The sequence below is a fragment of the Salvelinus fontinalis genome, chromosome 24, assembly GCF_029448725.1.
Source record: "Salvelinus fontinalis isolate EN_2023a chromosome 24, ASM2944872v1, whole genome shotgun sequence".
In the NCBI taxonomy this organism is placed as follows: Eukaryota; Metazoa; Chordata; class Actinopteri; order Salmoniformes; family Salmonidae; genus Salvelinus; species Salvelinus fontinalis.
The window spans coordinates 4,177,931-4,192,152 of NC_074688.1; the positions used below are offsets into that span (position 1 = coordinate 4,177,931).

Consider the following 14,222-nt stretch of genomic DNA (forward strand, 5'->3'; position numbering starts at 1 on the left):
AGCAACAGGGAGCCATTCTCAAAATAAAATGTTGGGTTTATTCTCAAAATATTGTCACTTTATTCTTGAGATATTGCCACTTTATTTTCAAAATATTGTCACTTTATTCACACTATTTTATTTAGACTTTATTCTCAGGATATTTCAGGTTTTTAAAGTACTCTCTGTGCCCCCCCCAAAAAATCCAAGTACTCTTTTTTAAAAATTCACTTTGCCCTAATACTCTTACGTACAGGTAGTGTGTCAACCTCTGGCTCATTCCTTATGCTGTTCTGTTCTCGTTTGCCTGCAAATACTGTGAGTGGAAATAAGCGAGTAAGTATCCCTTATTTGTAATAAATATAATTTATTTAGGATAACATTTTAAACAGAACTCTATCTTGTTTAAAACACAATTGAACAACATAACTTAATACTGAATGTACACACAATACCTCGTAATGTCAAACTGGAATTATGTTTTTAGACATTTTAACAAAATGCATTAAAAATGAAAAGCTGAAATGTGAATTGAGTTCAACCCCTTTCTTATTTCCTTTTATTTTTTTAAACCTTTATGTAACTAGGAAAGTCAGTCAAGAACAAATTCTTAATTACAATGACGACCTACCCGGGGAACAGTGGGTTAACTGCCTTGTTCAGGGGCAGAACGACAGATTTTTACCTTGTTCGCTCAGGGATTCGATCCAGCAACCTTTCGGTTACTGGCCATACGCTCTAACCTTATGGCAAGCCTAAATATGTTCAGGAGTAAAAATGTGCTTAACAAGTCACATAATAATGTGCATGGACTCACTCTGTATGCAATAAGAGTGTTTAACATGACTTTTTAATGACTATCTCATCTCTGTACACCACACATACAATTATATGTAAGGTTCCTCATTCGAGCAGGGAATTTCAAACACAGATTCAACCACAAAGACCAGGGAGGTTTTCCAATGCCTCACAAAGAAGGGCCTTATTGATAATAAAAAAAGCAGATATTGAATATCCCTTTGAGCATGGTGTGTCACGCCCTAATCTGTTTCACCTGTCCTTGTATTTTGTCTCCACCACCCTCCAGGTGTCACCCATCTTCCCCATTATCCCCTCTGTATTTAGACCTGTGTTTTCTGTCTGTTGCCAGTTCGTCTTGTTTGTTCAAGCCTACCAGCACTTTGTCTCAGCTCCTGTTTTTCCCTAGTCTCTCTTTTTCTCATCCTGGTTTTTGACCTTGGCCTGTCCTGACCCTGTACCCGCCCGCCTGACCACTGCCTGTCTCTGACCCTGAGCCTGCCTGCCGTCCTGTACCTTTGCGCCACCTCTGGATTACCAACCTCTGCCTGACCTGACCCTGAGCCTGCTTGCCGTCCTCTACCTTGGCCACTGGTCTGGATTATCGACCACTGCCTGCCTTAACCTGTCGTTTGCCTGCCCCTGTGGTTACATACACATTGTTACTTCACACAGTCTGCACTTGGGTCTTACCTTGATTCCTAATAGTACGAACTGGCCATGACTGACCCAGCAGACTTGGACCAGCTCCGCTACGCCATCTCCTCCCAAGGAGCCACCATTGTTACACACTAGGAGATGCTTCGTGGTCTGATGGAAGGGTTCCAGGACGTGGCCGAACGTCACGACCTAGCATTGTATGCTTTGTGGGAGCAATTCAGTGTGCTTTCTACTAGGCAGCCTACCACGATGGTAACCTCCCAGCGCCTCAGTAACCCGGCTGGTAGCAGCGCCGTCACCCCGGTTTCCCGGGAACCCCGCTTACCTCCCCCGGAGCGCTACGATGGAGATTACAGAACCTGCCGGGCCTTTCTCTCCCAGTGCTTCCTCGTTTATCGAGCTGCAGCCTTCTCCGTTCCCCTCGGACCGCTCGAAGATAGCGTACATTGTTATGGTGATGTCCAGGAGGGCACTTGCCTGGGCCACGGCGGTGTGGGAACAACAGTCTGCCGTCAGCCTCAGTCTGGAGGTATTCGTGGTGGAGGTGAGAAAGGTTTTTGAGACTCCGGTGTCCGGGAGAGAGGCTGCCCGGAAGTTACTCCAGCTTTGGCAGGGCTCCCTCAGTGTGGCAGACTATGCGGTGGAGTTCCGCACGCTGGAACCTGGAAGCGCTGTTCAACACATTCCTGCACGGATTATCGGCGGGGGTAATGGATGAGCTTGCAGCCCAGGAACTACCGACGGAGCTCGACTCACTCATCGCCTTAACCATCCGGATCGATGGATGGTTACGGGAACGTAGGAGGGAGAAGGGGTCTGATTGCGGTCCCAATCGCTCACTCAAGGATCCCACCTTGCATCTGATGAACTACGGAAGTCCCTGATAGGTTCCGAGCTTACCCGAGTTCCTCCAAGAGCCTCCGAAAACTGCTGAGTTGCCTCTTCCCGAGCCGATGCAGCTCGGTAGGGCTAGGCTGCCTCCAGCCGAACACGTACGCAGACTGAACACTCAGTTGTCTGTATTGTGGTTCTGTCGGTCATTATGTGTCTACCTGTCCCTTCAAGAGACCCAGCTCATTCGTTGGAGTGTGTACTCTGGTGGGTCTTAAAGATAATTGTTCTTCTCCCCTTACTCGCCCCACTTCTCCATGCCACCCTGCTGTGGGGTGACCAGTCCAAGTCTCTCCAGGTACTCATCAACTCGGGGTCCGATGTGAGTCTAATGGGCGTGGTTACATAAACATTGTTACTTCACACGGTCTGCACTTCAATACACCCAGTGACTACAAATATACAGGTGTCCTTCCTAACTCAGTTGCCAGAGAGGAAGGAAACCGCTCAGAAATTTCACCATGAGGCCAATGGTGACTTTAAAACAGTTACAGTTTAATGGCTGTGAGAGGAGAAAACTGAGGATGGATCAACAACATTGTAGTTACTCCACCTAACTAACCTAAATGACAGAGTGAAAAGAAGGAAGCCTGTACAGAATAAAAATATTCCAAAATATGCGTCCTGTTTGCAAAAAGGCACTTAAGTAATACTACAAAAAATGTGGCAAAGAAATTAACTTTTTGTCCTGATTACAAAAAGCAAATCAAAAACATCACTGAGTACTGCTCTTCATATTTTCAAGCATGGTGGTGGCTGCATCATGTTATGAGTATGCTTGTCATCGGTAAGGTCTAGGGAGTTTCATAGCATAAAAAGAAACAGAATACAGTTATAAGCACAGGCAACATCCTAGAGGAAAACATGGTTTAGTCTGCTTTCTTACAGACACTGCAAAAAAATTCCCAAAGAAGGACCTTTATGTCCTGAATAAAAAGCGTACAGTTTTGACTTCAATCGGCTTGAAAATCTATGGCAAGACTTGAAAATGGCTATCTAGCAATGATCAACAACCAACTTGACAGAGCATGGAGAATTTTGTGAATAGAATAATGTGCAAATATTGTACAATCCAGTTGTGCAAAGCTCTTAGGACCCAGGAAGACTCACCACTGTAATCACTGCCAAAGGTGATTCTAACATTTCTGTATTTCATTCTCAGTAAATTTGCTTAATTTTTTTTTTTAAACATGTGTTTCTCTTTGTCACTCTTTTGACTTCCCATGACAACATCCAATTCAGGGGAGAGAAAAGAATAGAATAGGTTCACCCTAAGGTCAACCTAGAGGGACATCATTTTGTTTTCTTACATGAATCTTGTCTGTTTTTGTTTCTAGGCATATGGCAAAACTCAGAGAACTTCACGGATTGGAGATACTCCACTCCTGTATGAAGCTGATCACATGAGTCTCTCCAACCCACCCCAAAAAAGGCTCCCAGTCTTTTTATATCCCTTTCTTGTGTGTGTGAAAAGAAAGTTCACATATGCCATTTGGAAATGACACCTTTCATTCAGCGTATCACGCTTAACATATCCCGAGGCGGATTTTTTTTTAAGTAGCTGTTTCTTAAGCCTTTTTTATTGTAGCACGGTTTTATATTCCATGTACCCCCCTGTGTTCTGTTGTGTATTATGACAGGTTGCCCAAGGACAATGTAGTTTTTAATTTTCTGTTATGAAACACTAACTAGTAAATGAAAAAGTTCCTCCCTCCCAGCTGGCGTAATAATCAATATGTAAAGTTTAACTTCAAACAGCGTTTAAGATGTTCGGATAGCTAAGTAGAGTGCACTCTATTAAAAAAGTCATTATTTTAAATTGGATTTAGTTGTTCTTTGCATTTTGTACACAAACAAGGTCATAAACATTAGCAAAGTGTTCAGTTACGTCAAGTTGGCTAGTTCACCCTCTGAATGGCACACATACTGTACACAATCCATATCTCAATTGTCTCAAGGCTTAAAAATCCTTCTTTAACATGTCTCCTCCCCTTCATCTACACTGATTGGAGTGGATTTAACAAGTGCCATCAATAAGGGATCATAGCTTTCACCTGGATTCACCAGGGTCAGTCTGTCTTGTACACTCAGTGTACGTCACTCAGCCATTTCCTAACATACAGTGGGGTTCAAAATTATTGGCACCCTTGATAAAGAGAAGCAAAAAATACTTTATCAAATAAATCATACAAATACTGAGCTATTTTGTATTTTCAATTTTTTTTAAATATTGAGAATATTATTTTATACTAATACAATTGCTCAGAGAAAGATTTTGTTTAACATGTAATATTTGTATTCTCAAAAAGATAGGGGAGAACATTGTCACTGCTAAGTTTAGTATTTAGTCATTTTTATTATAAATTGAGAATAGAATATGTTTCTTTACATTATTGTGGATGCTACCATGATAACGAATAATACTGAATGAATTGTGAGTACTGATGAGTGAGAAAGTTCCAGAAGCACAAAGATCATACACCCAAGTCATGCTAACCTCTCACCATTAACAGTAATAGGGAGGTTAGCATGTCATGGCCTTATTATTTTTATACCTCTGTAAGTTTATCACTCATCAATGCAACAATACATGATTTACCATTCATTTCTATTGGGCACAAAATAATCTGAAACACAACCAAAACAAACTGCAAATGCATCCAACAAGTTTGTAGTCACAAGCTTGATGTATTCATTGCGTGCTAGGAATACTGGACCGAGTACTAAACTTTTGACTACTTTGACAACAGGGGTGCCAATGATTTTGACCCTTATGCTTTTGAGAAAAAAAATATTACTTGTTCAACAAACTCTCTTTATCTGAGCAATTGTATTCGTGTAAAATAACATCATTTTCCTAAATGTTTTGCTCATCTTTATCAAGGGTGCCTATCTTTTTGGAGGTGACTGTATATTAATCATGTGTGGAAATGGCTGAAATGCTCACACTTGACATTGATTTTAAAGAGCATTAACATACTGGATGTGTTTGGGGAAAATGGATTAGGATGATAGCGTATATTCCTGTGGTTTAGGGCTGTTCATGTGATTATAAGCCCTGGCACTGGGTACACAGCTTGAGGATATATATTCTATCTATGGCATGGAGGACCCCCTGCTCTAAATGGATCATTACACTGCATGCTTGTTAACAGCTTTGCATCACTGCCAATCATGTAAAGATTACAACCATGAGTTTAATTAAAAGGGTAATGTGTGTGTGTGTGTGTGTGTGCTTGTGTGTGTGTCTGGTTGTGTGTGTGTGTCTCGCTCTCTCTTTAATAATGCCATCTTAGAAATGGAGCAACAGTAGGGAAAGTGATCCTAACATATCAGCCCCACGATGACTGAAGAGAGAGGAGACCTGGAGCTTGTTACTTGTTTACAGTACATGTCACCGAAATCTAATCCATGTATCAAAATGAAATGAGCCGAGGACAAAGCTCTCCGTATGTGATCACACTGGCTGTATATCTACAAAACTACAGCTCCCACCTGTGTTGGATTAATAGCAAGCAGGGTTTGCAAAGCAACACTTTTATTTGGAAGAATATTCACCTATTCTGGTATAAACAGGATGAGCAGTCATTTCTATTTAATGCTATTTGTTTTCATTCTCACAGGTATGTATTTGCTTTTTGTGTGCCTTTATATGATATATGTATGATTGATTGATTATATGTTGGTGGGCTCCTTGCTGCTTGCTGCTTGTGGTTTTCCCTGCAAGGCAATGATGTTAAGCAAAAGATATCGGTAATAGTTCATGGTAATGGCTAAAGAGGGATTTTCACTGCAGCCGTTGTTCTGAGGTTACTAATAGGTTAACAGTAGACTAGTGTCCTTATTGGCAGATGAATCATGATATTGTCTCTGTTAAGGCTTGAATAATTGCTAGTTATTTGCTCCAGTATACAACACATTAGGAATTTAGAGTGCATTCCAAATGAGTTTCTTATTAAAAACGTGACATAGTAATGAATATTGATCTGTTTGGGTCGACTTAATGAACCCAAGCTGGATATTTCGGCGTGCATGATTAAGCATTTCTGCATTATGTTGATTGATATGAACCATTTTCATTTCATGGAAATGATTTCCAAATCACGACAGCCAAAAGACGATTGACTCAGATTTATCTCCTTGTAGTGCAAGCTGAAAATGGAGACCTGCAAGGTTATCCCTATCCGTCACCGCCAGCAGCAGCAGAAGTTCCAGTCTCAATAGAGTCCGTGTCTAAAGAGCACAACAACAAAGGTCATGGCGGAGCAGTAACAATGCCCACAGAGAATAGCCACCTCCAGACTGTGGCTGTAAGTACATCCCCAGGGACAGATTTGTTCCATACGCCACATGAAAGGCACAATTTCACGAACGCCACAACTGCTGAAGATGCAATTGCTGCTTCGTCAACTGGAGGCTTTGTTTGGAAAGAAGACTCCGGTTTACCTATGCCAGCTGAGGCCACTGAAGCAAATCTCACATTGATCTCTAATTACAAAGCTGGATTTGAATCGGTGAAGAATGGCACCGTGATGCCTGTGGCTCATTTGTCCAAAGGCGTGGAGAAAGAAAAAGCCTCAGAATTGCTGCGTCACTTTCTACTTGTTAACAGGAATCAAAGAATCGCTGAGTCTATCACTCTTATGTCCACACGACGGAGGCTGGGAGTACCTATGGTGACTGCCACCCGTCCTCACATAATTGATAACTGGGCCAAGTCAAATGACAATGAGGAAAAACGAGGCCAAGACGCAGATGAAAATGGGATTTTGGAATTGGAAAGAAACAAGTATCCATTGAGGGAGTCAGAATCCATCTTGCGTGACAGGAAGGAAGTCTCTTTGACTACAGAGCGCGTGATGACAAACATGTGTTTGAATTGCCTGCAAGAAAAAAGGCCATCGTCAACAGAAAAAATGGCTGTTCTGTCTGCGTTGTTCGACCGAGGCAGCTCACTCAGTCTTGGAGGAAATGGAAATATGCTTACTGTAAATTCCAGTCACCACAAGGCCTCAATGCCGAGCTCATTTGAAGTGACAACAAAGAAACAAGAGGACAAAACAGTAGTATTTGATGGTGCCAAAACATCCAAAAAGAGCACATTTGATTTCTCTGTAAATCTTTTGGATGGGCTAGATTATGAGTTCGTACCCCCCCTTTCCTCATTAGACTCTGAAATGAATCTCAGTAAAATCATGTTGAATGATTCATTTGCTAGTACATCTTTCTCAAACTCGGGAACGATTGAAGTCGAGGCGAACACAACCAGAACAGTGCTTCTCACTACAAAGGTGGAAAATATGACAGTTTCCAGATTGAGTGATATTAGCAAAGCTTTTGATAAAAGGTTGTTATCAACAACCACCATGCCTTATCCTTTAACTTCAGAGATCTTTCACACTTTATTATTATCATTGAGAGATAAAGAAGAAAAGATATCTGGGAAGACTGTGAACCTCAGAAACCAGTCAAAATTGGTTTCTCAAATCCAACATAATTCATCTGTAAAACCACCAAGCATATCATCCAGTTTACTTCATAGTTTTCTCGGCAATCACACATTGGCGGGCGTTGACATTACAAGTAAGGACACAGAGTTTAGTTTAGAAGACGGAAGAGGGGAAGAGGGGAAGCGTGCTGTTGGGCAAGTTCTGACAATTCCTCTCACCAATGCTCCATCTCCTTCTGTCCATGTTCTCTCCGACCAGAACATGGCTAACGACCCCGACAATGGATCAATAATAAGTGGTGTGCTAGACTCGTTCAATTCTCTCTTTAGCCAAGCTCGTGAAATAACCACATCGAAAAGCCACATCGCTGACCACATCGACGAATCAGCCTTGCCTATGAGAATGCCATCAATCGAAAGCCAAAGTGCAACAGCATCCTTCCGCTCTACGAGGCAGACCACGGCAGCTGTCAAAGTGCCTCCTGCCTCTCAGGCTCTGACAGAGAGTGTGACATCTTTGATGTCTGTGTTGAGTACCACTGGCCACCTGCCAGCACAGCCCAGTGTTCTGTTCAAAGAGCAGCAGCCTATGAGCCTCCTGCCAGAAGTCTCTAACATGCAACGTGCGTCTGTAACTATGATGAGAACACGTTCCGAAAAGCCATATTCTAAGAGTGCCGACAATGTAAACGGTATCGATAAACGGACTGCGCCTCCAGTTGTTTTGTCACAGACAGTGAAGCCAAGTGCTAAAGTCAATGCTCAGTTGCCAAGAACGACAGAGAAAGGAGTTACGTTTTCCACCAAACGGACTTCTGAAACCACAAGTAAGTTAGACATTTATGTGTCCGCCGTGATGACGACAACAACACACGTCGGCGTGAAAAGTTCAACCGAACAAAGACTTGCAGTAGGTCGCGGTGACATCAAGTCGAGTGGTGACACCTTTCGAATCTTTGCAGACAGTGCTGGGAACCTTGAAACACCTAAAGAATTGAAAAATGGGAACATACTAAAGCTGAAAAACAACAAAGGACAGGAGTCTGACTTCTCTCAGCCTCAAGGTTCTCTTGAGGAGGTGACAGAAATGACAATGGACAAGAGCAGTACTGTTCACCATGGGATAATGAAAACCACTGAAAGACTGGCTAGAGAGGAAAAACGCACTTCTGCAAACATGCCTCCCTCCCATCTTTTAATTAAACTGTTGGGAGCAACAGCAAGAGACATTCATCGGGCTGAAAATCTCTCTGAATCACTGGAAGAAGAAAATAAGTCATTCTCCAGCCAAGCGCCAAGTCATAAAATGCCAGTAGAGACTGTGATAACCCCAAGCCAGACACTATCGCGAATTGTATCTTTTAATAAGAAACCACATATTGTGTCTAAACCACAACAATTCTCTACCCATAGGGTCACGCTTACGAAATGTGCCAATGCATCAACAAAACATAAGCAAAGCAATCAGCAAAGGCACTCAACAAAAGGTAAAAAACAAGTATTTATGACGACTTTCTCTCGAAGCACAGTCCCAGGCCCTCCGAATCAGATCAGAAATGTGAATGTAACATTTAACGTCTCTCCAGAGATTGTGAAATCAACATTTTCTGCACTTAACAGTGTTGGAAATCTGTATTCACTTACCGCTGCAAAATCATTAATCACAGTTGAGCAGTCAACTATTCAACCTTATATTGCAATAAAGACATCTACTTCCCACACATCAATAATTCAACCTGTTTCAGCTCGAAAGCATCACATAAGCATTTCGACATTAACAACATCAGGGAACTCAGTCTCTCAGTCCATAACTGTTGGAGAACATCTGCAGCGTGTAGGACCGGCGACAACTCTCTTTGACGTTGTTAAAGAGGACATCGTGACCTCTGACATCACTGAGGCATTAAAGGGGAGCCACCTTGTTCCCCTTTTACTGCCTCGTCCGTATAATGACACATCGACTAGTCCACCCACCAACGATTACTCGCCCACAGGGCCACTTACCGCCGGCCTGGCTTTGCATCATCGCCAAGGGCAATCTTCTTCTGAGATAATGCCTTTCGACGCTCTGTCTCAAAGCCAATGGGACTCGTTTACAGATTCGGAGGAGAAGGAGGAACGGCATTCAAATGCCTCACATGCTTCTGCCGATAACGAGCAAATAAGCCCTTCAGAGGCTCCAATAGTGCATGAAGTGAAAAGTGAGCAATCTGGGTTTAGCACATGGCCGGCGCCTTTCGCTGCCGATAGTTCGGCTGGCACCAGCCACATTAACTTAACTCAATCTCGACCTGATGAGACCATGGGATTGAGGGCCGAGGAACCCACCCTGCCAAGTGCACTACTGAACCAGACCACTAATGGGGTCGGGAATGACCATGCTTTGTCTGGAGTAAATCCGGCGCACGAGTCTGGTAGAAAGCTCCTGGGTTCTGGGAGGGGCTCAGATCCATTGGCCTTGCACCAGAGGATTGGGTTATCTTCCCCTGATCTCCTCACTGGGTAATTATCACAGGATATTTAATTTATTTAACAAATTAATTTATGATGATATTAAAAAGTGCGTTCAAATATTAACGTTCAACATTTAGTTAATCAAGTTATTTGAATTAAAATTGGATAGGTGGTAACACTTTACCTTAAAGTTGCCCCTATACCTATGCAACTAGACAGTAATACCAATAATTTTTTTTAACATGTATTTTCATTACAATTGCTTTTTAACTATAGGTTTCGTGTTTGTTCTAATCTGTTTTCAGATTAGCGGTCATTTCCGATGATATTTGTGGCACTGGCAACTACACGGCCGAGATGAACCTGAACCTGGGGCGCGCCGTTCTGCCCGGAGACTTTGTCCCGGCTCTGGGGATTCTCCACGTGGTAATCAACCTGAAAACCAACAACAGCCAGGTGAACCTAGAGATAAAGTCCTGCTGTCTCTCGCCCACTGTTCAGCTTGATGAAATCCACACCACTTGTTGTGTGTTTTCCAGGTAGGTGTTCATATTGTTGTGTTTCATATATGGAATATCTCCAGCAGCCCTACTACCAACAGCTCCAGAATGGGACTAAACTGTCAATGCTGACTAACATTCCAATCAAGTAAAATAATGTCCTGGAATCAAATCAATCCCGCTTGATCCAGGTTAGCAGGCATGTGTTGAATGTTGGAATGTTTTTTTTCACCGTATATAGACAGCACCTCCCAAGGCTTGCTTGCTGATGGTCTTATCGCAGTTAAGCAGCATTTCTGGGATTGGATGGCAAATGAAACACTTAGAGGGCGGAGAGCAAAAAAAAAACAAGCAAAAAACCAATGTCTACCAACAGTAAATAAACTCTTTAGCTGTGGACTACCACCACTGCCTATAACTGAACAGGGAGGTTTTATTTACTTGGAAAAGTGTTGACAAGGAAGAGGGGTGTCTTTTTAATCCCCCAGTTAGGATGGGGACTGAAGGACATGGAAACATGTCTCCTTGCGGTCAGGTTTGCTCCCAGACCATTCTGAAGTCGGCTGAGTAGTCTATGGTTTCCAAAGATCCATCTTTTAAGTCTGATAAATCCCTGAATTAGTGCGGAATATGCTTTTATCAAATGACTTGTCTTAAGATCATATCGCATAAACACATCCTCATAACAGTTTTAGGAGAGGGGGCATTTATGCAGACTCATAACCTCAAATGGCAAGGCCGTCACGATCAATATGAACAGGACGTCAATGATAACCACCAAACCCATTGTTCCACTCTTCTTTACTTTGTGTTGACTTGCTGTTGTCGGAAACATTTGTGACCCTTGCTATTTGAATTACACTCACCAGCAAATGACCTTCAAAACAAAGTTCAGTGTTGTTCCTATCACATGTCCCGTGAACGTTTTTCTGCTACTGTCGACCGATACTCAACCCCCCCTCTCAGTCCCACAGTTGTTGTGATTTGTTGTGTGAACTTCCAGGTTACCACTGAGCCCGCGAGGAATCAGGCTGTTACCCAGCATCCTGTCAAAACGCGCCAGCTTCACCATCAGTCTCTTCCAGATGATTAATTACTCCATGGCATACCTACACTGCGATCTGAGCATCTGCCTCAGGAACCATACCGAGTGTGAGAGGGTGAGACTGGGATGCTAGTAGTAAGGCGAGGCAATTTTATCGCGTGCACCGGTCAGTTAAGGAAGAGGTGGGGAGTATGGGATGTAGGAGAGAGGAAGTTGTGTGGGGTAGACTACGGTTTGGGCACACAGGTCTGAATGCCATGTTGTGGAGGATGGGGAGACATGAAACAGGTCTGTGTGATGAGTGTTTAGTGGGGGAAATGGGGGAGCATGTGTTGATATTTTGTGAACTGTATGACGTCGACAGGGAGAGATTGTGTGAACGGGTTAGAGATCCTAGACAGGGTTGGGGTTTGGGTGGTGTAGTGGGGGGAGGAAAGGGGAGGGAGGTGGTGTCTAGGGCTCTATTTCACTTTTCTTAGAGCCATTGGTGGAAACAAGGACACTTACTGAGATACTGAGATGGAGATGCCCCCCCCCATTGGAATAGCTGGAGATGGCCCATGCTCATAAAGCTACATTTCTCTCAATTTCTATTGTTTAGCCTGTAGCCTAGCCTAGCCTTCAAGCTGATAATAGGCCTTTATGTGTTGTTTGAGGTATATAGCCTTGCATGTAGCCTTCAAACTAAAACCTCACTATTGTTAGAAGATGAATTATGTGTTGTATAAAAGTATTTATTTCCAGTGACATTGATATCAAACAACAACAACCGAGGCAACATGTTTGAGGCATATTAATAACAGAGGAATGATGTACAATACACTATGTACCTGGAAAGAGACCCAGAAACATCGTAATTACCGGTTATCTCCCCCAACTCGTCGTTTTCCATACACACACGCCATGTTTTTCTCTGTTCTAACTGCAGCGGTGTCTTCAGCCCAGAGATCTCTTCTCCGAGGAGGGTCCAGAGGCTATCACCAATCTGAAGAACCGCATATCCTTTGGTCCCATGTTGAAAGGAGCAGAGAATTCTTCTCTCCCGGGGGAGATGGGTAATTATTAGCGCGACTAAGTAATAAAATGGGATCAGTCTTTGATAATATGCTCCAAAGATCCTTATCAGAGAGGAAATTAGTGCCTGCTGTGTGTAGACTGTGGATGCATCACAAATGGCACCCTATTTCCTATGGGCCCTGGTCAAAAGTAGTGCACTAAAAAGGGAATAGGGTGCCATTTGTGACAACTCGTGTTACTGTATGAATTTCAGACACAGCAGCTGAGATGGAGATTATGCTTGTCATACTGGGGATGGTGGTGGGGTGTTCGCTGATAACGGGGACACTGCTGCTTCTCTGGATGGCCTATAGACGGCGGCGGGCCGATTGGATGGTTTACTCAGAGTCCAGAGCGTGCTGTGGCTGCCTGCGTAGAGGAGACATGATCTTACCATAGCCAAGTAGGAGACAATGGTCAATCACGTCAGCCTGCAGACCAGACCAGACCCTGGCCAGAATCAATCCAATTCACTCCTATCGTACGTGACACCCGGGCAGAGCTTCTGTGGTCCCATATCTCTCTCCCTTCACCGACGCAGTGAATGTCTTACCTTTACACTGTAGTAATATGACACAGAAACACATGTACAGAATAGATTATCTTGGTCAATTCTTTTGCATGGCAACAATTGCTAATTCACCAAACAACTGTGCACAGTGATTCAAGGTGAATTGATGATCAAGAATGTTTTATGATCATGTGAATTTAAACACGATGTGCGTATTGTGTAAACACCATATTGTTATTGCTAGTCTCGTGTACTAAGTCCTCTAACCCTGCTACTATCTGGAAGTAATTGTTTGTTTCAAAAAGTGTATTATCCTCTCAATGATTCTCAATCATCATCTCAAGCACGACGCATATTATCATACCAGTTCTGGCCAATTGCTTTTAAAAACAATACAGACCACTGGCTACTCTCACTAAGACACAAATTACACCGACAATTTGTTAACCTCACTGTCTGCACTACTTCATCATGCACCACATTACCTAAAATGCTACAACAATTTGTTCCTGATTTGCCACAAGCTCAAATGATTAAACAACTTTCACAATGCTCAGATAGATGCATGGATGACTGGTCCTTTCATACACATGCATGAATAAATGTTAATTAATATCCGTGTATGCAAAGCTCATATACAGTGTTCACTGTAGCATTGCCAACAGAACAGAATGTGAAATGTGTTGGTACGTAATTCATCACTTCTTAATTGTGTTTGGGAACGTAAACAGAGTTGTGTCCCTGTGCACACCACGTAGATGAGATACAGGTACCCAACTCAACAACCAATTAGAGTGCAAAGGAGGAATAGAAGCCAGGGGCCTTACCCAATCAAATCTCCTTGCATGAAAGAGCTTGTTTTAGGGATTGACTGAGGTT

General features: G+C 42.9%; 2 protein-coding genes across 4 annotated transcripts in view; both read left to right on the top strand.

Moving 5' to 3' along the window:
- The window catches only part of ttc12 (tetratricopeptide repeat domain 12), a 37,561-nt gene extending 33,409 nt beyond the window's left edge, over window positions 1-4,152 (top strand). For both annotated transcript variants that reach the window (XM_055879429.1, XM_055879430.1), the window contains one exon: window positions 3,666-4,152. In XM_055879429.1, the coding sequence (XP_055735404.1) occupies window positions 3,666-3,735 (70 nt within the window). In that variant the 3' untranslated portion in view covers window positions 3,736-4,152. The remainder of the gene's footprint in view (window positions 1-3,665) is intronic.
- Window positions 4,153-5,615: 1,463 nt separating this feature from the next.
- On the top strand, window positions 5,616-13,905 carry LOC129821788 (uncharacterized). 2 transcript variants are annotated; one of them, XM_055879431.1, is made up of 6 exons: window positions 5,616-5,951; window positions 6,475-10,279; window positions 10,537-10,770; window positions 11,735-11,891; window positions 12,705-12,831; window positions 13,047-13,905. In XM_055879431.1, exons 1-6 carry the CDS (start codon window positions 5,906-5,908, stop codon window positions 13,229-13,231), a joined length of 4,554 nt encoding a protein of 1,517 aa, XP_055735406.1. In that variant the 5' UTR covers window positions 5,616-5,905; the 3' UTR covers window positions 13,232-13,905. The 2 variants fall into 2 exon arrangements, with proteins under 2 accessions (XP_055735406.1, XP_055735408.1); XM_055879433.1 differs by lacking the exons at window positions 5,616-5,951; window positions 6,475-10,279; window positions 10,537-10,770 and having other exon boundaries at window positions 10,783-11,891.
- The last annotated feature ends 317 nt before the right edge of the window (window positions 13,906-14,222 follow it).

Coding starts and splice junctions, on each gene's coding strand:
- LOC129821788 (XM_055879431.1), top strand. CDS start 5,906: ATGAGCAGTCATTTCTATTTAATGCTATTTGTTTTCATTCTCACAG. Junction 10,280..10,536: donor TCCCCTGATCTCCTCACTGG/GTAATTATCACA, acceptor ATCTGTTTTCAG/ATTAGCGGTCATTTCCGATG. Junction 11,892..12,704: donor ACCATACCGAGTGTGAGAGG/GTGAGACTGGGA, acceptor TTCTAACTGCAG/CGGTGTCTTCAGCCCAGAGA.